This window comes from Rattus norvegicus, chromosome 10 (genome assembly GCF_021556685.1).
Source record: "Rattus norvegicus strain SHRSP/BbbUtx chromosome 10, alternate assembly SHRSP_T2T, whole genome shotgun sequence".
NCBI classification, from domain to species: domain Eukaryota; kingdom Metazoa; phylum Chordata; class Mammalia; order Rodentia; family Muridae; genus Rattus; species Rattus norvegicus.
Genome location: NC_141543.1, coordinates 77,919,736 through 77,945,142, shown reverse-complemented (window position 1 = coordinate 77,945,142; position 25,407 = coordinate 77,919,736). Strand labels below are relative to the sequence as shown.

General features: G+C 40.8%; 1 protein-coding gene across 14 annotated transcripts in view; it reads right to left on the bottom strand.

Annotated features, from left to right (window-relative positions):
• The window catches only part of Trim37 (tripartite motif-containing 37), a 132,165-nt gene that overhangs the window by 32,605 nt on the left and 74,153 nt on the right, over positions 1-25,407 (bottom strand). For 4 of the 14 annotated variants that reach the window (XR_015630813.1, XR_015630815.1, XR_015630814.1 and 1 more), the window contains exons 19-23: positions 24,003-24,311; positions 19,388-19,510; positions 18,469-18,658; positions 10,385-10,503; positions 500-635 (exon numbers count right to left, since the gene is read on the bottom strand). Coding sequence is in view for 10 of the 14 variants with exons in the window: in XM_087573080.1 (XP_087429206.1) it covers positions 500-635; positions 10,385-10,503; positions 18,469-18,658; positions 19,388-19,510; positions 24,003-24,311 (877 nt within the window). In the remaining 4 variants the exon portion in view is untranslated. The remainder of the gene's footprint in view (positions 1-499; positions 636-10,384; positions 10,504-18,468; positions 18,659-19,387; positions 19,511-24,002; positions 24,312-25,407) is intronic. The other 10 variants (NM_001108288.2, XM_087573077.1, XM_087573075.1 and 7 more) reach the window with 3 other exon arrangements.

Here is a 25,407-nt window from a genome sequence, read left to right as displayed (position 1 = left end):
GAATTCTTTCTGGAGGGGATTAAAAACAAAAACAAAAACAAACCAAATCAAAAACAAACAAAACAATGGATTCCAGGATTTCTATGTGTGCTTAAAAAAATAAAAGGGTTTTACAGGTTCTAGTATGGCAGATAACAGAAAAATTCTGATGAGAGAAGGAAAAATATAAAACGAAAACTAAAACCTCCAAACACATGAGACTCCGCTCAGGTGCAGAGTGAACAGTTCAGTGTGACAGCCGCCCACTGTCTGAGGAACTCTCTGCTCTGAAGTACCCTCGGCCACGGGCTGCAGGCTTTTCCTCGCAGGAAGCAGAACTCAGGCGGCTAAGCGGCAAATGTCACCTGACTACTTTCTTGGTACTTACCACACCATTTACCACAGAATGTTCTCTCACAAATGACAGTAACTTTTTAAAAAGAAATAAAAGCAGCAGAGCAGAGTGAGCAGAAGCCGCAGCAGAGGCAGAAAGGGCAGCAGCAGCAAAGCTTTTATGAACCTGTGTAAAACGACTACATCTGCACCTTCATCCGGAGGCTGGGCCAGGAACGGATCGTTGAAGGCACCCATGCTGGTGTGCTCTTCCTGCTCCTCGTTCTCAGTGTCACATTCAATGTCGCTGTCACTACTCATTCCTGGCAGGAAGGAAGGGGAGAAGGTGTGATAAGAATCCAGGGTTCTGGGGTTGGGGATGTAGCTCAGTGGTAGAGTGCTTACCTAGGAAGCGCAAGGCCCTGGGTTCGGTCCCCAGCTCTGAAAAAAAGAACCAAAAAAAAAAAAAAAAAAAAAAAAAAAGAATCCAGGGTTCTGTGAGCGCCCTCATGTACTGAGCTGGGACTCTTCCTTACTTTACACTGATACAGTCCAACACACACAAGAAGGCAGCAGCCACACAGGTGTCAACTCTCTGCAGCCCGTGAGAAGCAGCACTTTTACTCTGCTCTTCAACTAGAACTGAGTATCACAATCCTTCAAAGTTTTGTGTAGATAGAACAGTGAGAAAAAAAAATTTCCACACTAAAAACTTCTTAGCATGTTCTAAAAACAAAACAACAACAACAAAAAAGACCCCCAAAAAACAAGTATTCTTTTGAACGAATAGTATATAGCCGGAAATATCCATAAATACAGGCATATATAATAGAAAATTCCAACAATTCTAGCAGTAAATTGGTTTCGAATCTATTTGGGTCTCCTGTTTAATATTGGTATATAAAACTAATTTTGACTTTAGATACTCAGTGCATCCATTTTTCATTAATACGTAGTAACTGTACAGAGTGTAGTGTTATCACTTTAATACATTTATAATATATAAAGATCAGAATGTTGTTGACTTATCTACCACCTTAGGTGTATATCAGTCTGTGTTGAGAACATTCAATTACACTTTACTAGCTGTTGTAAAATATTCTATTAATCAGAGTCAAGCAGTCATCCTACTGAGCTTTAGAACACTGTACGGTGTTGTCTGTGCTGTCTGTCTGTCTGCCCAGGCACTGTCTCCCTCCACTCTCCACACTCACCTGACCCTTTCCCAGGCATAGGCAGCCACTGTTTCACTTTTCACTTCAACTCAACTTTTTAATTTCTGTATGTAAGTGACAACATGTGTTCTTTTAAAATTTTGTGCCTATTTATGTAATGAGACAAGACTCTTCAACCTATGCCATGAAGATGATGTGATTTTAACTGTTTTTAAAAGCTGAATAGTGTTCCACAGTGTTAGTTTCTCTATCATATATGGAGTACACTATATCACAACAGACAGCCTGAATCTCTGGCTCTTAAAATCGTTCTACCCCTTCCGCCTCTGTATGTTCCTCAGGCCTTCAGTTTGTACTACAGACATTATTAATTAGGGTCACATAGTCTACTGTTTCCTTCTGACTAGTGATGGTTCTGTCTGCAGCAGGAAGACACTTCCTTCCTGAGGTATGGGTAGTAAGAGCTACATTTATCTGAGGGTAGAAGACTAGGTATTTAGAATGCAGTTAGAACTGTACTACATCAGGGAAGTGGATGTAGGACATCCAGGGTCCCTAGCCTTACCAGTCACATATGTTGGCTGGATTTACAGTCCCAAGCATGAATTTCCCCCTATTAAGAGAGCCTTAAGTCCAATTCAATGGCTGATGGCTACCCCTGGAATATTAAGTGCAGCTACTGTACCTTTTGAGATATCCTGCCGTTCTGGTCATTGTTATGATTTGGAGGTGTCACATCTGGGTAGGGCTATCAACTTCATTTTTCCCTACATAGCTCACTCTGGTGCTGTAAGAGAGCTAATCTTCAGGGAGGACACATTCAGGTCAGTTCTAGCTCTACTCCTCCAGATCTTAAGTGTGTGGTTTGTACTTTTTAAAGAATGAGTGTGTGTAGTATAAGAAAAAAGTCTGTGCAAAGGTAGAAGAAAAGAGTAAGGAGGGCCTGCAGGGGATGAAGGAAGGAACCAAGTCCTCAGGTAGACTCCTAGGTTAATTCCTCTGACTTGCACACAGAAACCATTGGCACGTCACAGACAATACAAACAGCAAAGAATTTTATGTTTACGGTAGGCTTGATGGAAAGAACAAAAATGTCTTCCTTTGGCATTTAAACTAAGGTCTAACTGCCATACTTAGGTCAGCAATATTCCCAGAGGCCTGTACACACCAAGCATGCATACTAGTACTTGTCTCTATGTGCAGCCAGTGCATTTGGGATTTAAACCTGAGGTTCAGATCTCAGGAAATTACCATAAGACCTGTTCAAGAGCTACTACTATTTAAATAAAGCAAATGTAGACATCCTCTCTGAGGGTAGGTTCTCACTAAACAGCAGTAAACTCTGTACAAAATCCATGGCCTAGCTACTTAAGGACTCTGAAAACTAAATCAGAGTAGGATATTGCTGAAGTCAAATGTTGAATCAGCCAACTCAGGTCTCATGGGATCATTTAAAATGTTCACTATGAATGTTCCAGAACCCAGAAAGAATATCAATAATCAATTCCATGGTGACACAGACAATGGAATTTTCTAACAAGGACTTTAAAATTTGTTACAAATAATCACTGTCAAAGAATTCTAAGGAAGTTTCCAGGACAGATCGCAACAATTCTTGGGGAAGTAGGGGTCTCAAAAACGTGTGCTTTAATACAAACAGTGCTAACAATTTACCCAAAGCAAGAGAACTTCAAATTTAAAAGTCTTTTATCAAAACAAAACAAAAGGATCTGTATATTTCCAAGCATCCAGGTAATATTTCTTTCTTCAGTATTCAGAATACAAAGCTAGACCTGGACATTCTGAAATGTCTCCACTTTTCATTAAAAACACATGGAAGCTGTTGGAAGTATTTTGAAAAAAATACTTGTTCAAAAGAGGAAAATATGCAAGCAATCCTTTCTCTTCTTTTTTGTATTTAACAGTCTCATTCTGTACTACTGTCTGCCCTCAAACTGAGGTAATCCTACTGCTTCAACTCCCCAAGTCCTAGGATTACAGGCATGAGCCACAAAGGCCAGCTAGAATATATTGTTTTACAAAACAAAACCCAGCCCCATCTGTGAAACACCACTCCCACCTTGTGGCCCTTCATGGAACTGTTCCTGCAAACAAAGCCAGGCTGATACTCCAACTGCAGCCAATCAGCTGACCTTTAGTACTATTTCCTCATCAATGGCGAGTATAAAACACTATTAACTATGTGGTATTTCAGAAATTCTACAGTGAGAAAAAAACCTGTAACCTAGAACAAACTCTGGAGATGTATCAATGTCCACCAGCTGAAGCTGGCTGTGGAGATACAATCCTGTAATGAACTCAGATGCTTGGAAATTCACATGGAGAAGAAGCAGGTGACTGATTTTTAATGTACTAATAATTTACACCTGCCCTTCTTCCTGCCTCCTAAGTCAGTGGTTCCCAACATTCCTAATACTGCAGGCCTTTAACACAGTTCCCCACGCTGTGGTGACCCCCAATCACAAGATTATTTTCGTTGCTACTTTATAACTATAATTTTACTGTTATGAATTGTAATGTAAATATCTGATATGCAACTCGGTGGGGGCTGAGACCCATAGTTGAGAACCACTGTTCTAAAGGACTCTTAACATTGTCTAAGAATCTTGCCTTCCCTGATAAGCTGTGTACTCAGAGTGGGACCAAATTAATGGACTTTGCCCATTTTCCTTGTCCACGAATAAATGATACAAGACGAAGCTAGGAAGTTGTTGTTGGCCCTGAGAAAGGACTTCCTTTTTGCTAGAGATACATAAAATTAAACAACCTTCCTCATGAATTCTCAGGATGTGATTCAGGGTTCTTACCAAGTTTGCAACTGAAGCAACTATCTTGTCACTTTCAAAAAAGCCAAAAAAAATCTAGTTCTTTGAGATGACATAGCAAGAAAGAAAGGAAAGGGAAAGGGAGGGGAAGGGAAGGAAAGGGAAAGGGAAGAAAAGGGGAAGGGAAGGGAAGGAAAGGAAAGGGAAAGGGAAGGGAAGGGAAAAGGAAAAGGAAAAGGAAAAGGAAGACAGACAGACAGACACCTGTAAGACAGACGTAGAGGTTCACACCTACAATTCCAGCATCAAGAGGCTCAGGAAGGAGAATTGCTGTATTCACAGCTATCCTGGGTTATTCACAGTGAGAATCTGTCTCAAAATGGGGAGTGAAAGGCAGCTGCTGGGATGGAGCTGCTCGGCTGAACTGATGGTTCCAGTCTGAACACAGCATAAACAAGGCATACAATCGACTCATGTCTATAATCCCTGTTCTTTGGTGGTAAAGTCAGGAAAATCACAAGTTCAAGTCCGAGGCTAGCCTAGGCTACATGTAACAAAGAAATATAGAGACATACCCACATTGAACAGTTAAGTTTTCCAACTCTGAAACTGCCCTGCCACACTTAGGCATGTCTCACTTAAGACGTCTAAACAAGAGTGCTACTTTCATCACTCTAACTCAGCTGCTTGATTTTTCATTTTATTTTTGGATAGCTCACCCTGATTACCCTAAATGTGATCAGCAACAGCCATCGCAGGTTGTATAACTTACTGTTAGCTAATATGAGCAATATTTTAGATAGCTGTAGCAAGGCTTTCCCCTGGAATGGGTATTATGAGTATCCTGGACTAAATGAGAGATCTGTATAGCTTTAGCAGAGTTCAGTCTTCAGTTACAGGATTGTATGGCTTATCAATGGTGTGTGTGTGTGTTGTTGATGTTGTTAACCTAGGCTGCCAGTATAAAATCATTAAAAAGAAGACTAATAGAAGGTTGTCCCAATTCTTTCCAGTTAGAAATGAATGGGTTCATTTTACAACCACCATGTCTAAGAAAAAAACCAATTACACTTCACTGATACTGGAGAGCAAGTAAGAGACTACTGGGAGCCAGGCATGCTGACAGATACCTACAACGCCAGCACTGGGAGACTTTGACAGGAGGACTGACTTCTAGTGTGACAACAAGATTATATAAAAAACCCAAACCTAAAAACAGAAACAGAAAACAAAACCCCCATGACTTTAGTACTTCCAAACTCCCAGCTAGAAAGAGAAATGAGGCCTTAAAGTGTCTTCAGACATCCTCTTCCTCAAGGACATGATATAACAGTTCCTCCGTTTGACACAAATAAGAACTTCCCATGCCCCTTTAAACTTGATTTTTGGTCTTAAAAACATGGGATTTCAGACCTACTCAGCTAAGTCTTACACTGCAAACTAAGGCTTCCTAAGCACTGGCTTCGGTGGGCAACGGGTTTAACAGTCACAAGTGTAAGTGAAGGCTGGAACACCAAGTGGTTACTGTGCTCCCCTCACCCTCCTCAGCCAGCTACCTTCTTTATTACCTATCCTGGGAGAGACGCCTCACAGCAACCTTTCTGGTTGAGTTCTTGGTGCTTTATATTACAACACTTCTTATAAGAAAGGAAAAGCCTGTTGCTGAAGAACACTTACCACCTACCAGAGGAATGGCATGCTTTGAAAAGTTTGGAACATGCAGTGCAGACCCTAAATGCGACTAAGCAAACGTTCTTGCCTAGGATAGTTGTCAATTCCTTTGTTAAAAACTGGTTTTGTTGTATTGAGACATGGTCTTACACATGCACCACAGGCTGACTTGCAAATAGCTATGTACCCAGACAAAAATCAAACTTATGATTTCCTTGCTTCTGACTCCCAATCTGGCTGTCAATTTTGTCTTACTTTATTTTGTTGTTCTTATTTATTATTGTGAGCATGTATCTGTGTCAGAGGGCAGCTTTTGGGAATTAGTTCTTTAAACCTTGGGTTTTAAAATTTTTTATACCACACTTTTAGTATGTGGGGGTGCATATGTGTGTACAGCAAACCAGTGTACATGCAAAAGTCAGAGGACAATATACAGGTATTTGCAGGTATTTGTTTCCTCCTACCATGAGTCCTGGGCTTTGAACTTCGTAATCAGGTTTGCCACTGTCTACTGAGCCTTCTTGCTAGCCTCACCCTTGTTTTTGAAGCAGGATCTCTCGTTCCTTCTGTCTCCCTGCATATTCTAGGAGGACCAGCCTGTGACCATGGGTGCACATTACCACAGCTAGTTCTTTACCTAGGCTCTGGGGAATCAACTCAGGTTGTCAGGATTTCTTGTGGCAAGTTCTTTTACCCACAGAGCCATCTCTCTAGACCTCAATTTACTTTAAATATTGTCAAATCCCTTCAATATTATTCATCTTTTTTCTTCTTTTGAGACAAGGTTTCATGTAACCTAAAATGGCTTTGAACTTGCTATGTGGTAAATTAAAGGATGACACTAAATTTCTAATCTCCCTCCCTCCATCTTCCCAACACTGGGATTGCAGGCCGACTCACTATATGCAATGCTAGGAATCGAACCCAGAGCTTTGTGTTAGGTAAGCCCTCTTACTAAGTGACTTCACTCTGGCCCATGATGATTAATCCTCACTGTTGACTTACTGGATAAGAGTTGTATCTGTGAAGGTGTTTTCAAATAGTTTTTATTGTTTTTGTTGTCGTTGTTGTTGCTTTTTGCTTTTCAATACAAGGTATCTTTGTATAGCTCTGGCTGTCCTGAAACGATCTGTAGGATCAACTGGCCTTGAACTCAAAGAGGTCCGCCTACCTCTGCCTCCTGAGTGCTAGGATTAAAAGCGTGTGCTACAGCAAAGCTCCAAATAGGTTTAACTGAGGAACAGAGAGTCAATCCCATCTGTAGTTCCAGTACTTGGGAGGCTAAGGCAGGAAGATTTAGTCAGTATGGCTATAAAGTAAAATCCTGTCTAGAAATCAAGAATGAAGTGCAAGTCATCATTCACTTCCGTTATTTAATACTTGTGTCTTAAGAGGCTTCATGTTCCCAGCTCCAAATCCCATTCCAAGTCTAACAGTGATTCTCCAAACTGTAGCCACAGTAGAAACCTAAAAATCACAATTCTATTTATGAGGCTACTCCTGATTTAAATCCCATTTAAAGGATAAAGGCCAGATTCTGGTAGAGACAGATAAGAAAGTTCCTCATGATCTGACTCCCTCTTCAACTCTGGCCTCAGACTTACTGGCAAATCACCTGACTAACTTCTACTCATGCTTTCATAAGAATTTTTCAAGGATAGACTACAACCAAAGTATACAGAGATGAAAACTCTAAGCACTGACTCTGGGATCAAATTCTAACCCTTATAATGACTATTTCTGTGCCTTTCGGTGAAATTAAGTTGTATTTCTAAGTCTTAGATCACTTGTTTGTAAGTCAGGAAAAAAAAAGTTAATGACTATAAAGAATAATTCTGAGAATAACATAGCAAGAACATAGTAAATATCAACTCTTTTGATGGTATACTTTTAATTCTTATATACTCTATCAGAGTATGTATCACCCAATATTACCAAAGGCTATTTACCGATGTCTTCAATATCTAATCTGTACTTAATGGCCCTCCCTGTCCCTCTCCTCCTACCACACATACACAGCATACCTAGTACCTGTAGCCCACCATGCACTTGTATCACAAGGACTGTTACCCTGGTCAGATTATTATATGGACCAGTGAGTGGTCTTTCTTTTTTTTTTTTCTTTTTTTCGGAGCTGGGGACCGAACCCAGGGCCTTGCAAGCGCTCTACCGCTGAGCTAAATCCCCAACCCCATGAGTGGTCTTTCAATGGGGATGATCTTTGTCTCCGAGGGAACATTTTGTAATGTGCAGACACACCGTGAACTGTAAGGGGTAGGGCAGTAGCTATGGTGCCCAGCAGTGTAGAGCACTGGGGACACTGCTCAGCACCCTAGGCAGCAGAGGACACCAGCCGTCCTACAGTAATAACAGAGTCCAGGGTGGCAAGCGCCAAGGCAGAGGCGCCTCCAAACCAGGTGTCCACACAACCTCAAATTGTACATCAGGCCAACTAGAAAAAGTTACGAATGATTAAGAAAGAAAGTTTGTTATTCTAACACATACTGTGAGATTTCGCGTCCCTATAACTTATTATCAGTATGTGCACAAATATTTGGAAGTAGCTAATTACCAAAAATCCGTCCCCAAAAGATCAGTAGTAGGAATATTTCCTTTAAAAATACTTTTAAATTTAACTTTGGGTGTACTTGTGCCATGTGGGACCAGAAGACAGTCTTCTTGAGAATTCCTGTGGTGATTGGAATGGGAATGGCCCTGTAGGCTTGTCTGTCTGAATATCTGATTCTCAGTTGGTACAACTGTTTGGGAAGGATCAGGATATGTGGATTTGTTGGAGGAGGAATGTCACTCGGGGTGAGATTTGAAGTTTCAGAAGTGCCATTCCCAGTAGGCTCTTTGTCTCTTGCTTTCAAGATCAAGGTGTGAGCTCTCAGCTGTTCCTGCCGCCATGCCTCTGATTTGCTATTATAGATTCTGATCCCCAGGAACCAAAAATACAACACAACTCCTTGTTTATAAGTAACCGTGGTCTTTTTTTTTTTTTTAACAGAGAAATAGAAAAGAAAGACAATACACAAGTTTGTCCCTTGACACATGTACATATGATATGAACAACTCACCACCCCATGTATTAGAAGAAGAAACCTAAAACTGCCACCAGCCACGAGCTCTTCTACAGAACAGCATATGCTAGCATCTCAATGTGTGCTAAGAAAAATAATTCAGCAATGACTGAAATTCAAATGAAGTGGAAAGTAACACTGGGAGAAAACAAAATGTCTTTGAAAGTTGTTCTTGTTTTCTGCTAACCCATACAAGACAGGGAGAACAATAAGTGAGATTGTTTTAAATAACTTCTAATGCTAAAATAACCGGCTGTCTTATTTGCTATCTTGGGAGGAAGAGTAGTAAAACTTATAACTGAGGTTCATTTGCAGAGTTTTTATAGGGGATGCTAAACAGCTAAGTCAAGGAATACCGTAAGAGCAAAGGAATGCTGGAGAAACGACTGGTTAAGAGAGAGTACAGCTCCCAGCAGCTACATCAGGCACACCAGCCCACAGGGAATTCCAGCCTTAGAGAGATCTAATGTTGGGTTTTTAAGATTTTTAGTTTTATTTACACACATGTATCTATGTGAGCGTGTGTTATGCATGTACAGGTCTCCTTTGAAGACAGGAGAGCCTGTATGATCTCCTGGAATTGGAATTTTGGGTAGTTGTGGCCACAGACTTGGATGCTGGGAACAAAACTTGGGTCCTCTGGAAGGGGAGTAAGTGTTCTTACTGACTGAGCCATAACCCCTAAATAGCTGTTTAGCGGGCAAGTGTTCTCCATAATACTGTGTCTGTGACATTAGGCAAAGATCCAGTGATTGACATGTAAGTATATATTTATTGACTGAATAGATATATACTATCTGTAGTTCTTGCGCCTGTAAATAACTTGTCTCATAAGGACTATTCTCTACCTCCTTTCTCTTTAGTTGTTGTTGTTGTTGTTGTTGTTGTTGTTGTTGTTGTTGTTGTTGGAGGCGGGGGCTCTACATAGCCCTAGAAGTACTGGGACTCAGGACACACAGGAACTCAATCTCACAGATCCGCCTGTCTTGACCTGAGTGTTGGGACTAAAGGCATATACCACACCCAGGCTCTTTTTAAAAAAACAAAACAAAACAAAACAGTGAGGGTCTCACTATGTTTTGCCAAGACCTGGCTAGGCGGCTGAGAGTTTAAACAGATCTGGCTATTTCTGCCTCCCAGTGTTGGGATTATTGACATTTACCAGCCTGCCTGGTCCAGATAGACCCTTTGATGCAGTAACTTATACATTTTTACTGTTCTCTGTATATAATTTCCTCTGAATTCAGTGTTCAAACATGTCTGTTAAATTTCTGTATGACTGTCACTAACCAATCACTTCCTACTACTATAGCCACTGAGGTCACAGTGTCTTCTGCTCACTGACCCTTCTGCTCACCTTCCTCAGGGGCAGCTGAGGCTCCTTCAGGTAGTGTGGGCTGTACCTCCCCAGCATCAGAAGGACTTTCCAAATCTGCCAATTGCATTCCTTCCAGACGACCTCCTTTTACATTAGTCCTCAAAGGGGGAAAAACAACACAATATTTTCAAATGTTAATAGTGACATAATTTTCTTTTTTTTGTCTAAAGCTGAACCTTAAATCAAGCATGGGAGATTTGTGTTTAATCCTAAATTTCTATTTTTAAAAATTTTACTGAAGATTTAGAATAAAAGATTATGATGCAAATTACCAAGCCCTGTTTACAACAAAGTGTAATACTTTTACAAAATGTGAACAGTAGGGGACAAAGACAAGGAGTGTAGGATCTCTATGCTATTTTTTAACATACTTATTTTTAGAAGATAGATGTATGTATGTATGTATGTATGTATTTAATGTAAGAGAGTACACTGTCACTCTCTTCAGACACACCAGAAGAGGGCATCAGATCCCATTATAAGTGACTGTGAGCCACCATGTGGTTGTTGGGAATTGAACTCAGGGCCTCTGGAAGAGCAGCCAGAGCTCTTAACCACTGAGCCATCTCTCCAGCCCCTCTGTTATTTCATAAAATGATTTGTCAATCAGTAATTATCGATTAAAATAACTATAAGCACAAGTTCTTACTCCTACTGAAAGACTGAGAGAAGCATTAGTGAGTCAGAAATCAAGGTACACTGCTGGTAAAGTCAGTCCCGGGTGCTTAATATGCATAGCGACATGGAAGGCACTAGCACACCGGAGAAGCCTGAGAGCAGCAATGGAAACAAGGACACTGACTTGCTGTGTCCCCATTTTCACTGGGAACTACTTCATTTAATTTGTTTTCTGTTTTTGCCTCACTGCTCCAAAGCAGCCGGGAGGAAGAAGAGACGCAGCTCGAGAACATCCATATGAGCCAGGCTGGCATCTTATTCCTAACTAGCTCCCCATGGAAGCTGAATGAGGATGGGACCTCACAAGCTCCTGTGTTAGTCCCCAGTTAGTGGAAATGTACAGGAAAACTTAGAAGGAAGTGTGGTCTTACTGGAGGAGGTTCAAAAGCTCACCCCAGACCCAGGCTCTTTGTTTGTCTGTCTGTCTGTCTGACCTACACCTTGAGGATAGATGTGAGCTCTCAGCTACTGCTGCACCACTACTCCTGTCTGCTTCCTGAAATGGTGGTCATGGACTAACTCTCTAAAACTATAAGCAAGTCTCCAATGAAATTCTTTCTCTTATAAGACTTGCACCTTGGTCATGGTGTCTCTTGACAGCAATAGAAAAGCAATTAAGACACTCACCCTTTACTTTTCATCTTGAGAAAGCAATGAATTTCATAAGAGCTGCTTATAGGAGCATGAGTGAGGGATTGTAAGAGCATGAGTACCTTATCACTGGAGACTCTGTTTCTTTCCATATCAACTACTATTTCCAAGTGTGTGTGTGTGTGTGTGTGTGTGTGTGAGAGAGAGAGAGGGAGAGAGAGAGACAGAGAGACAGAGAGAGAGAGAGAGAGAGAGAGAGAGAGAGAGAGAGAGAGAGAGAGAGAGAGAGAGAGTGTGTCTCCCACTTCCATGACAGGGTGTTGATGGGCTCAATCTTTTATAGATCATTCAGTTGCTATCAAAGAACTTTAGACTTTTATATAAATTTTTATATCTCCCCCCAATATCTGTAAAATCTTTATGACTAAATGACACAAATATCTTTATAATAAATTTAAAAATAAAGAAAACTAAGAGCCAGAAAAATGCTATGTATTTAAGAGCATTAGCTAGGTTTCAGAAAACCCAGATTTGATTCCTAGCATACACATGGCAGCTTACAAATGTCTGTGACACTAGTCTTGGGAATCCAACACTGGGCGCCAGATATACTCACAGACAAAATGAATATGTATATATATACATACATATATAATACATACATATATATGTATATCTATATTAAAATGAAAAAGATAAAAGGAAAGGAAGAAAAGGAAGAAAAGGAAGGAAGGAGAGAAGGAAGAAAGGAAGGAGGCAATCTAGTTGTAGCTTTACCTTGAAGGAAACGTACGTATCAGGCAAGGTGAGAGGAATGCTACATTTCCTGATTTCTACCCCAGTCCTGAGGACTGAACCATGGCAATGGCAATGATCATGATATGTTCTACCACTGATCTATAACCTCCAGTCAACTTTCAAAATTTCATTTTAAGCCAGGATCTTACTTAAGGTTGCTCATGCAGGCCCCAACTTTCAACCCTTCGGCCTTCCATCTCCTCCATAGCTGTGATGCAAGAGTTCACCACTATGACAAGCTTTCTCGGGATTTTCTCTTCCACTACTGTACCATGAATAAAAACAAAATTAAACCCCCATCTATCCATCTGGATTTGATAAATGAGACAGATTTAAGGATGTTGGTCTTTTTTTTAATTTTATTTACTTATTTTTTATTGGACTTTTTAAATTTATATTTCTTTTTTTTTTCCTGGAGTTGGGGATCGAACTAAGGGCCTGGCGCTTGCCTAGCAAGCGCTCTACCACTGAGCTAAATCCCCAACCCCTTAAATTTATATTTCAAATGTTATTACCTTTCCCGGTTTCCCTGACATAAGCCCTCTATCCCATCCCCCTTCCCTTCTATCAGGGTGTTCACCTCCCCATTCACACCCCCCTCCATGATATTCCCTTACACAGAGGGTCCAACTTTGGCAGGACCAAGGGCTTCTCCTTCCATTGGAGACCAACAAGGCCATCCTCTGCTATATATATAGTTAGGAGCCATGGGTCAGTCCATGTACAGTCTTTGGGTAGTGGCTTAGTCCCTGGAAGCTCTGGTTGGTTGGCATTGTTGTTCTTATGGGGTTGCAAGCCCCTTCAGCTCTTCCTATCCTTTCTCTAATTCCTCCAATGGGGGTCCCGTTCTCAGTTCAGTGGTTTGCTGCCAGCATTCGCCTATGTATCTGACATGCTTTGGCTGCGTCTCTCAGGAGACATCAATGTCTGGGTCCTGTCAGCATGCACTTCTTAGCTTCATCCATCTTATCTAGTTTTGGTGGCTGTATATGTATGGGCACATGAGGGGTAGGCTGTCTCTGCTCCAGACTTTACCTCCGCATCCCCGCCTATGAATATTTTTGTTCCCCCTTTAAGGAGTGAAGCATCCGCACTTTGGTCATCCTTCTTCTTGAGCTTCCTGTGGTCTGTGGACTGCATCTTGGGTGAGTCGAGCTTTGGGTTAATATCCACTTATCAATGAGTGCATACCACGTGTGATTTTCTGATATTTTCTATACCTCACTCAGGATGATATTTTCTAGTTCAATCCATTTACCTATGAATTTCATAAAGTCATTGTTTTTCATAGCTGAGTAATATTCCATTGTGTAGATGTACCACATTTTCTGTATCCATTCCTCTGTTGAAGGGGATCTGGGTTCTTTCCAGCTTCTGGCTATTATAAATAAGGCTGCTATGAACATAGTGGAGCACGTGTCTTTTTTATATGTTGGAGCATCTTTTGGGTATATGCCCAGGAGAGGTAAAGCTGAGTCCTCAGGTAGTGCAATGTCCAATTTTCTGAGGAACATCCAGACTAATTTCCAGAGTGGTTGTACCAGTTTGCAATCCCACCAGCAGTGGAGGAGTGTTCCTCTTTCACATCCTCGCCAGCATCTGCTGTCGCCTGAGTTTATTATCTTAGCCATTCTGACTGGTGTGAAGTGGAATCTCAGGATTTTTTGATTTGTATTTCTCTGATGACTAAGGATGTTGAACATTTCTTTAGGCACTTCTCAGCCATTCAATATTCCTCAGCTGAAAATTCTTTCTTTAGTTCTGTACCCTATTTTTAAATAGGGTTATTTGGCTCTCTGGAGTCTCACTTCTTGAGTTCTTTGTATATTTTGGATATAAGCCCTCTATCAGATGCAGGATTGGTAAAGATCTTTTCCCAATCTTTGCCGTTTTGTCCTAATGACAGTATTCTTTGCCTTACAGAAGCTTTAAAGTTTTATGAGATCCCATTTGTCGATTCTTGATCTTAGAGCATAAGCCATTGGTGTTTTCTTCAGGAACTTTTCTCCAGTGCCCATGTAATTGAGACTCTTCCCCACTTTTTCTTCTATCAGTTTGAGTGTATCTGGTTTGATGTGGTGGTCATTGATCCACCTGGACTTAAGCTTTGTACAGGGCAAGAAAAATGGATCGATTTGCATTCTTCTACATGCTTACCTCCAGTTGAATCAACAGCATTTGTTGAAAATGCTATCTTTTTTCCACTGGATGGTTTTAGCTCCTTTGTCAAAGAACATGTGACCACAGGTATGTGGGTTTATTTCTGGGTCTTCAATTCTATTCCACTGACCTACCTGCCTGTCTCTGTACCAATACCATACAGTTTTTATCACTATTGCTCTGTAATATGCTTGAGGTCAGGAATGGTGATTTCCCCAAAAGTTTTTATTTAGTTTTCGCTACCCTGGGTTTTTTGTTATTCCAAATGAATTTGGAAATTGCTCTTTCTAATTCTATGAAGAATTGAGTTGGAATTTTGATGGGGATTGCATTGAATCTGTAGATTGCTTTTGGCAGAATGGCCATTTTTACTATATTAATCCTGCCAATCCATGAGCATGGGAGGTCTTTACATCTTCTGAGATCTTCAATTTCTTTCTTCAGAGACTTGAAGTTCTTGTCATACAGATCTTTCACTTGCTTGGTTAAAGTGACACTAAGACATTTTATATTATTTGGGACTATTGTGAAGGGTGTCATTTCCCTAATTTCTTCCTCAGCCTATTTATCCTTTGAGTAGAGGAAGGCTACTGATTTGTTTGAGTTAGTTTTATCCAATCACTTTGCTGAAGTTGTTTATCAGGCTAAGTAGTTCTCTGGTGGAACCTTTGGGGTCACTAAACTATACTATCATATCATCTGCAAATAGTGATATTTTGACTTCTTCCTTTCCAATTTGTATCCCCTTTGACCTCCTTTCACTGTCTGATTGCTCTGGCTAGGACTTTGAGTACTATATTGAATAAGTAGGGAGAGTGTGGGCAGCCTTGTCTACTCCCTGATTTTAGTGGGATTGCTTCAAGTTTCTCTCCACTTAGTTTAATGCTAGCTACTAGTTTGCTGTCTGTTGCTTTTAAGGTATGGGCCTTGAATTCCTGATCTTTCCAGGACTTTTATCATGAAAGGATGTTGAATTTTGTCAAATGCTTTCTCAGCATCTAATAAAATGATCCTGTGGGGTTTTTTTGAGTTTGTTTATATAGTGGATTACACTGAAGGATTTCCGTATATGGAACCATCCTGGCATCCCTGGGATGAAGCTTACTTGATCATGATGGATGATCACTTTGATGTGTTCTTGGATTGTTTGCGAGAATTTTATTATTTTTGCATCGGTATTCATAAAGGAAATTGGCCTGAAGTTCTCTTTCTTTGTTGGGTCTTTGTGTGGTTTAGCTAAAAGCGTAATTGTGGCTTCATAGAAGGAATCTGGTAGGGCTCCATCTGTTTCAATTTTGTGGAAGAGTTTGGACAGTATTGGTATGAGGTCTTCTGATAGAGTTCTGTACTAAACCCGTCTGGTCCTGAGCTCTTCTAGTTTGGGAGACTGTTAATAACTGCTTCTATTTCTTTAGGAGTTGTGGGGTTGTTTAAATGGTTTATCTGTTCCTGATTTAACTTCGGTACGTGGTATTTGTTTAGAAAATTGTCCATTTTCTTCCGATTTTCCAGTTTTGTTGAATATAGGCTTTTTTTTTTTTTTAAAGATTTATTTTATTTATTATATATAAGTACACTGTAGCTGTCTTCAGATACACCAGAAGAGGGCATCAGATCTCTTTACAGATGGTTGTGAGCCACCATGTGGTTGCTGGGAATTGAACTCATGACCTCTGGAAGAGCAGTCGGGTGCTCTTAACTGCAGAGCCATCTCTCCAGCCCGAATATAGGCTTTTGTAGTGGGATCTAGTGATTTTTTTTAATTTCCCCTGAATCTGTTTTGTTATGTCTCCCTTTTCATTTCTGATTTTAATTTGGACACTCTCTGTTGCCCTCTGGTTAGTCTGGCTAAGGGTTTATCTATCTTGTTGATTTTCTCAAAGGAACCAGTTCCTGGCTTTGTCGATTCTTTGTATAGTCCTTTTTGTTTCTACTTGGTTGATTTCAGCCCTGAAATCTATGGTATCTTCTGCCCCTAAGATTCTCTCTTCTATATCTTGCATTCTGTTGATGATGCTTGCATCTATGACTCCTGATCTCTTCCCTGGATTTTCTATCTCCATGGTTGTTTCCCTTTGTGCTTTCTTTATTGTTTCTATTTCCATTTTTAAATCCTGGATGGTTTTGTTCAATTCCTTCACCTGTTTGGTTGTGTTTTCCTATAATTCTTTAAGGGATTTTTGTGTTTCCTTTTTAAGGGCTTCTATTTATTTTCTTGTGTTGTCCCTGTATTTCTTTAAGGGAGTCCTCTATCATTATCATAAAATGTAATTTTATATCTAAATGTTGCTTTTCTGGTGTGTTTGGATATCCAGTATTTGCTTTGGTGGGAGATCTGGGCTCTGATGATGCCAAGTAGTCTTAGTTTCTGCTGCTTAGGTTCCTGTGCTTGCTTCTCAGCATCGGGCTGTCTCTGGTGTTCGCTTGTCTTGCTGTCTCTGACAGTGCCTTGACCCTGCTGTAGGCCTGTGTGTCAGCACTCCTGTAGACCTGTTTTCTTGCAGCCGGATCTGGGAATAGAGAGCTCTGTGTAGGCGCTACTGGCAAGTGGGTTTCAGCTTTTGGCACAGGAAGAAACACAAAGGGTCCTGCCCCTGACTGTTCCTAGGTCCCTGTGCTCAGGGGGCATAGATGGCACTAGGTGATTTCCTCTTGGGTCGGGAATGTGGGCAGAGTAGTCTCCTCTGAGTTCTCAGGAGTGTCTGCACTTCTGAGGGTCTAGCTCTCTCCCCCATGGGATTTGGGCGCAGGGAGCTGTATGACCGGTTCAGTTCAGCGAGTCCAGCACGTTCCTGCCGCTGACTGCTCCTATATTCCTGTATCCAGAGGCACTATGCAGTTTCCTCTTGGGCCAGGGATGTGGGAAAGGTGGGCAGAAGTGGTGGACTGTGTGGTTTCAGGATTGTCTGAACTTCGGGGTTGTTCAGCTCTCTCCCCCATGGGATTTGGGTGCAGGGAATTGCTGGATTAGTTCAGTTCAGTTCTGAGCACCAACACTGGTCTTTCTATAAAGATCTTTCCAAAGTCTCCATGGAGAACAATACCATTATTTAAATTAGAAATATATTTAATGTTTATGTGACAGATCAACAGATTAATACTGGTCTAACCAACACATCCACAAATACATTCTTTAACCACTTTCTTTAGATTGGTTGTAAATTTAATTCACATGGATGGGTTTTGAATAGAGATAAAGGTGCCAATCACCATTTATTCTTTCTGGATATTCCAAGTTGCATTTTAGAGGATGATTTTAAAGAACAGAAAAGAATGAAATAAAAGCAGTGTTTTTAAAAAAAACAGACAATTAAACAAGGCATAGTGGCCTGTAATCTCAACACTTGGGAGAGTATGGCAGGAGGACCAAGAGCTGAAGGCCAGCCTGCGCTACACTTGAGACTCAAGTCTCAAAACATACAAGCAAGCAAGCAAACAAACTAGCAATAAATAATAAATAATATCAGCGAAAGTACTCTATTCCACACAAATATGTGACACATGACAGCACAGATGATAGCAGGATGCACAGAAGAGTAAAACACGGACAGGGTTAAAGCTGAAGTTCACACATCACCCAAACAACGTATACTCAGGGCTCCTGCTGTCAGTGAAGAAGAGCACTAAGCAGCTGGGGATGCAAAGCTGAGGCAGGAGGACTGCTGTCATTCTGGGACAAGGAACATTAGAGAAAGAGAGAGCAAGTGGGAGACAATGACATTTTAAAAAAAAAGTGATATTTTAATGCAACAAATAAACTTAGTGCATACTATAGAAATAGTTGTGTTCACTATAATTTAACTTGAAATTCCAAACAATAAAAGAGAATTATTTACCCCAGAGTGACCATTTTCCTTCTTTTCTCAACAGTAGGTAAACCATTGAAAACTGCAACCACCACAGCATCAGAATCCAAAGCTTTGCACTGTCGGTCTTCACTTTTGGGCAGAAGGTCCCCAATGATGCCATGTGTCAGAGCCCGGGGGGAGCTGTGTCGGCTCCCAGACTGAGAGCTTCCTGGGGAGCCTTCAGGAAAGAAGACAATAAACAAACATGAAAGATCTCTTAGTGTAAAACATTTCTTTATATATCCATGTTTTTTTTTTAATTTTTAAAATTTTAAATGAGTAGTTTTGTTTGCATGTATGAATGTGCACCATGTGTGTGCCAGGTGTCAACAGAGGCCAGAAGAAGGCATCAGAAGCCCTGAAAGTGGAGTGACAGATGGTTCTGAGTCACCATGGGGAGTTGGCAATCAAACCCAGGTCCCCTGTAGGAGTGAAAGTGCTCTAAGCCATGCGCTCTCTCTCCAGCCTATCGGTACATTTTAAACTAAGTAAAATCTTCAAAAAAAATTAGAAATATACCCCAATCTTTCTGACTAGCTACTTAAAAATAAACAAGTCCAGAATACATAGTTGAAAATAATGTTCTGATTTGAGATCAACAAACTGCAAATACTTAAAGCCCAAGGTGCATGTCAACCACCCCAGGCCTTGGGAGGCTAACACAGGCAGATCAAGAGTAAAACCTTCTCACATACAGACAAATATATGATTAAAAATCAAAGTAAATCTTTTTATTAAAAGTCAAAAATCAAACAAAAGAACACGTGAAAAGTAAAAAGTAAAGCCGCACATGCCCCAAGTCCAAATGTAACTTAGCATCTTTGCTGCGTTTCAAGGTTAAAACAATGTCACATCAATTCCAAAGAAGGTGCCCAATAAAATTATATTATAAATTCCTCAGCTTTACCTTCAGACAAAGCCTGACAGTCTCCCTTTGAACGGCTGTTTTCTCCAGAGTCTACAGCTCTTCGGAGTGACAGACTGCCTGCTATGGCCCGAGCTGACTTGGGTGAATTCTTCTTATTTGTGGCTGCAAAAATATTTAGGAGCATTTCTGAATACGGTAAAGTGTCACAAAACTCACTATATAGTCAGAGAAAGGTCTAATCCTTAGCATACATGGATATTTTTCTGTCTACAATGTTCAAAACAACAGGGCACTGTGTGACCCTGACAGCTTGTTTACTGTTCTGTGACAAAAGTAATTCTTTTTTGTTGCTTCTGAAACAGAATCTTAATGACCTCACTTTTAAAAAGTTGTTAACAAGATGATGAAGTGTAAACAAAAATACAAACCCTCCAATCTGGTAGTTCTCAAACTTCCTAGCACTGTGACACTTTAATACAGTTTCTCATGTTGTAAGACATAAAATTATTTCATTACTTCATATATGTAATTTTGCTACTATTATGTTTTATAATTCAAATACCAGATAATGCAGGAGATCTGATATATGACCCACAAAGGGGTCTTGGCCCAGAGGTTGAGAACAACTGTTCTAATTTAAACAACTGGAAATTGTGCTTGATTGGGTCAAAAATATAATCAATGCTGAATTTGAAACAATTTGTAATCATACTTCAGAATATTTGTGACCAAATAAAAATTGTGACTGAAGTATTGATGACAATAAGATATACAGCTTAAAATAACTGAGGTGGGGGCAGAAAGGAGATCCAGGACTAGAAAGTAATAACAAGAACTAATCATACTTGCAGGCAATTACCAAAATAATAAATAAAAAAAAATAAGAGATGAGCATCATAACTTTAAGCCTAGCACCCAGGAGGCCGATGCAAGAGAATTGTGAGTTCAGAGCCAGCCTGGATTATGTGAGACCCTGTCTCAAAGCCAAAACCAAAACAAATAAAAAGCAGAAGAGATTTGCTACGTTTAGAGCAAAAAGATATAAGCAACCCAACTGTCCAAAGGAAAATGGGTAAACAAAATGTATTGTAAACATAGTAGAGCAGGGTCCTGCCACTTAGAAAGAAGGTCTGCACAATGTTATCATATGCAGACATTAGAGATACACAAAACAAAGAAGCCAGTCATAAAAATCCTCAGTATCAAATGCTGCAACTATTCAATCATGAATGGTACCTAAAAGAGTGATTCACAGTCCCAAAAAGCAGAGCACTGTTCTCCCAGTGCTAGGAAAGAAATGGAGGGCTGCTGGTGAACGGTGCAGTGTAGAGTGAGAACTCAGAGGTGGACGGTAGGGAGGGATGCACACCGATACCAAAGTGATGGACACTACTCAACTGTTGCAGACTACAATGGTAAATTTTAAATTATGTTCACTTTACCAAAAGTTTTAAAGACATAACCTCTACAACTAATAGCTAAAATGGCAATTTATATTACACGTACTTTACGATAATTCAAGACTTTTTCATAGCATATATGATTTGCAAAATGAGCTCACATAGGCACTGTCCAATACTAGACTCTTCCTCAATCCACACAGCCCCCAGATTCTCTTCAGTTCACATACAAGTTGTGGAAGAAAGCTTTCTTTCCTCATTTCAGATAGTATTGGTACACTCTTCCACTCCGTCTTACGTAGACACTTCCCAAAAATACAGAGCATAGACAGCAACACTTTTTACACAATGGAGTACCTACTCAGCTATCAAAAACAATGACTTCATGAAATTCTTAGGCAAATGAATGTAACCCAGTCACAGAAAAACACACAAGGAATGTACTCACTGATAAATGGATATTAGCTCAAAAGCTTGAATCACTCAAAATACAATCCACAGACCACATGAAGCTCAAGAAGAAGGATGACCAAAGTGCGGATGCTTCAGTCCTTCTTAGAAAGGGGAACAAAAATATTCATAGGAGGAGATATGGAGATGAAGTTTGGAGCAGAGACTGAAGGAATGGCCATTCAGAGCCTGACCCACCTGGGGATCCATATACATACAGCCACCAAACCCAGACAATATTGAAGAAGTCAAAGTACATGCTGACAGGACCCTGATATAGCTGTCTCCTGAGAGGCGCAGCCAGAGCATGACAAATACAGAGGCAGAGGCGGATGCTTGCAGCCACCCATTGAACTGAGAGTGGAGTCCCCAATTTAAGAATTAGAAAAAGGGGGCAGGAGAGATGGCTCGGCGGTTAAGAGCACTGACTACTCTTCCAGAGGTCCTGAGTTCAAATCCCAGCAACCACATGATGGCTCACAACCATCTGTAATGGGATCTGGTGTGTCTGAAGACAGCTACAGTGTACTCGTATACATAAAATAAATAAATCTAAAAAAAAAAAAAAAAAAGAGTTAGAAAAAGGATTCAAGGGGCTGAAGGAGTTTACAACCCTATAGGAAGAATAACAATATCAACCAACCTGAGCTCCCAGAGACTAAACCACCATCCAAAGTATACACATGAACAAACCCATGGCTCTAGCTGCATATGTAGCAGAGGATGGCCTTGTTGGGCACCAATGGGAGGAGAGACCCTTGGTCCTGCCACAGCTCAATGCCCCAGTGTAGGGAAATGTCAGGATGGGGTGGCGGGAAGAGGCGGGTGGTTGAGTTGGGGAACACCCTCACAGAAGGGGTGGAGGGGGAATGGGAATAAAGGGCTTCTGGATGGGAAACCAGGAAAGGGGAGAACATTTGAAATGTAAAATTTAAAAAATCCAATAAAAAAGAATGTTTTCTTAGATTTTTGAAGTATACTATCTCGTTTTTCACTTATCTTAATGATTCTTTTCCATTTCCATTGATAGCCTCCCTGGCCCTTTTCTTTACGACCACTAAATGTATGAGTGAGTAGTGTTTCAGTATGAAGACTTCTCCATAAAATCAACACTACTGCTTCGCACTGGTGGTGTATAACTTTAAAGTCAGCACTTGGGAGGCAGAGGCAGGCCAATTTCTAAGTTCAAGGCCAACATGGTGTCCAGAGTGAGTTCTAGAATATAAAGAGTTACATAGTGTCAAAAACCTTGTCTCAAAAAACCCATTTAAAAAAAAAAAATCACTACATTTGCTGTGAGCTGGAGGCAGGTGGATCTGTGATTCCAGGCCAGCCTCCTCTACATAGCAAATACCAGCCAGGACTGAGTGGGCCAGGGAGAGAGGAGAGAGAGAGAATGGAGAAGAGAGGGAAGTGGGGACACCAGACAGACAGGCAGACAAACAGACCTAAACAGGATCAGAGTGCTGACATTTTCATTCAGTTACACTGTGACCAGCTGTGACCCTCTTCTGGCTTGATGTGTATATAATGCCTGCCTAGGACAGTTTACTAGGCAACCTAGCACGTGCCAAACAGCATATTTAAACAGAATCCCTGACTTTTTGACCATATCTGCTCTGACACAAATTTTTATCATACAGCCCAAACTGGCAACTCAAAGCCCCCCTGCTTCCTCTTCCTGACACTAGACCTCCCATACCAATGCACTTGGCTTTCACCTGATGTTTAGTGGATGACTTCATTAATCACTAAATTACTCAGGACAAAAGAAAAAATAATTCTCAGTTACCACCTTTCTCAGAACTATCCAGCATTTTTTAATTACAGTTGTGACGAGGAACTGAATCCTCAGTTCAAGGTCAGCCTTGAGCAAGTTCCAGGACAAGCAGGGCTACAAAGAGAAACCCTGTCTTGAAAACAAAACAAAAACTGAATTCTATTAGCTTCACTGTATGTGCCGTATACACTGATGAACTTTTCAGGTACTTAGAGAAAGAGAAGAAACTCCATCAAAGCAGGCTGCAGGGCTATGAGCAAGTCTAATACCCATGGTTCAGCTCCAGATCACACCACTACATCACACATGCTAATTTAATGGAGCGCCGGCTCTGAAGCTTTACTAGAGCTTTCCCCACAACGTAGCTGTTTCTGAACAAATAAACAGCTGAAGCTCCTTACTGAAGTCTTGTAAGATCCTAGGTCAAATCCTGTTAGCTCTGCCTTCATCTCAGTCGCCCTGCCTGATTCTCCACATCCACTCGTGCTAGTCTCACTTTAGACTCCGTGTGGGTCTTACGCCAGTGAATCTGCATTTCTGTCCTGTTTATACAGAACACTGCTTCTCCAGGCATTTGAAGGGCTCAGCTCTCTTTTTTCTTTTCAGTCTCTTTACAGAGACTGTCTACCTCTCCAAAACTAAAGCATCCTCCCTTCACTTGCTCATCTCACCGTGGTGAGTATTCATTAAGATTATGTTTACTCATTTATGGACATGATTTACTGTCTGACTCTTATCACTACAGTGTCACTTAATGCCAACTACATGCGACAGGAGAGACGTGACTCTACCTCCAGAAGTACAGTGTGTGCACGCACAAATTCACACAAAAAATAATTTTAAAAAAGAAAAATTTTGGTGCTGGAGAGATGGCTCAGCGGTTAAGAACTCTTTCAGAGGTCCTGAGTTCAAATCCCAGCAATCACACAGTGGCTCACAACCATCTGTAATGGGAATTGATGCCCTCTTCTGGTGTGTCAAGGCATATGGGAGAAAATTATATTATAGGAACTTTTTTACTTACGGTTTCTTATGTAACAGCCAGCAACTGACGACTTTGCCAGAAGCTCCATGCCCAAATCCTGCAATCTACCAGAGTTTTCAGGTCCACAGGTAGCCAGAGCTGCCTGGTCAGCACAGAAAAGGTTTGTCTGCAAGTCTGCAGAAGCAACACTGCTGCCCTTTATATCTGCCAGTGTAGTCTTCACATCAGTCTTCATACACCGAACTTCAGCCATTTGTGTTTTGAGCCTTTTCAGCATCTTTAGGTCAGAGGGCACTCGCCACATCGCCTGCTGCTTCCTTTGATCTTTATCTTTTCGAGAATATGACGCTTCAAAAAGAAAGCAAATGACAAATAAAAATTTGCCATATAAATTTGTAACACTCATGACCTCACTCTTTCCCACAAATGTAATGTATGGAACATGGTAAGGTGCTTTATGTCATCAAAGCACATGTATCCAGACCAGAGAGATGGCTTAGTGGATAAGTACTTGCTGCCAAGCCTGACCACCTGAGGTCTATCCCTAGGGATCTAATATGTGACTGAAGGAGAGAACTGAATCTTCCAAGTTGTCTTCTGACCTCCACACATACACAACACACATGGTCATGTGCACACAAACATACCTACACAAATAAATGAAAATAAAAAAACTAAAGCACACACTAAATTCTGCCATAGGAAACACAGTGTAACTATCTTAATGTTATCCATATGTCACTCGAGTTAGTTGTATGGGTCACGATCAGCACTGCTTTATATACCTACTTCGAGAGTTTAGATTGCTCTGCCTTGTGTTTTTTTCTTAAAAAACACTTTTTTTTTTTTTTTTGGTGATGAGACAGATGTAGCCCTGGCTCTTCTAGAACTCGCTCTGTAAACCAGGCTGCCCTTGAACTCATATGATCTGCCTGCCTTTGCCTCCTAAGTGCTGGGATTAAAGGTACCTGCCACCATTGTTAGACTTTTTCTATTTCTTATGGTCACAATTTTAAGAATTAAAAAAAAAACACACACACACACAAAAACCCCACAAAAAACCTAGAACCCACACACTTCATCAACTCTGCTCTCCATATTTTATGTGCACATACAATCCCAGGTGAGACACTGCCCTAGTCACCCTCCATTTGCAACCCTCTCCATCTCCACCCCCATAGTTGAATCTGGTATCCCCGCTGCAATGGGGAGAGTAGATACCCTACCAAGAGCCTGTCTATTAGCCTACCAATAGACTCCCCATTGCCCAGATGCCAAAGAATGACAGGTACCATTCTCATTCTCCCAAAGCTTTCAAACCTAAGATCACCAGATTCATGGGTGACATCACAGAACTACCAGTGACAGATCCTCCACCTGTATAACAGATATACTTCAACTAGATATCCTTCTTCCTCACTCACTCACATCATCGGAGTACCAG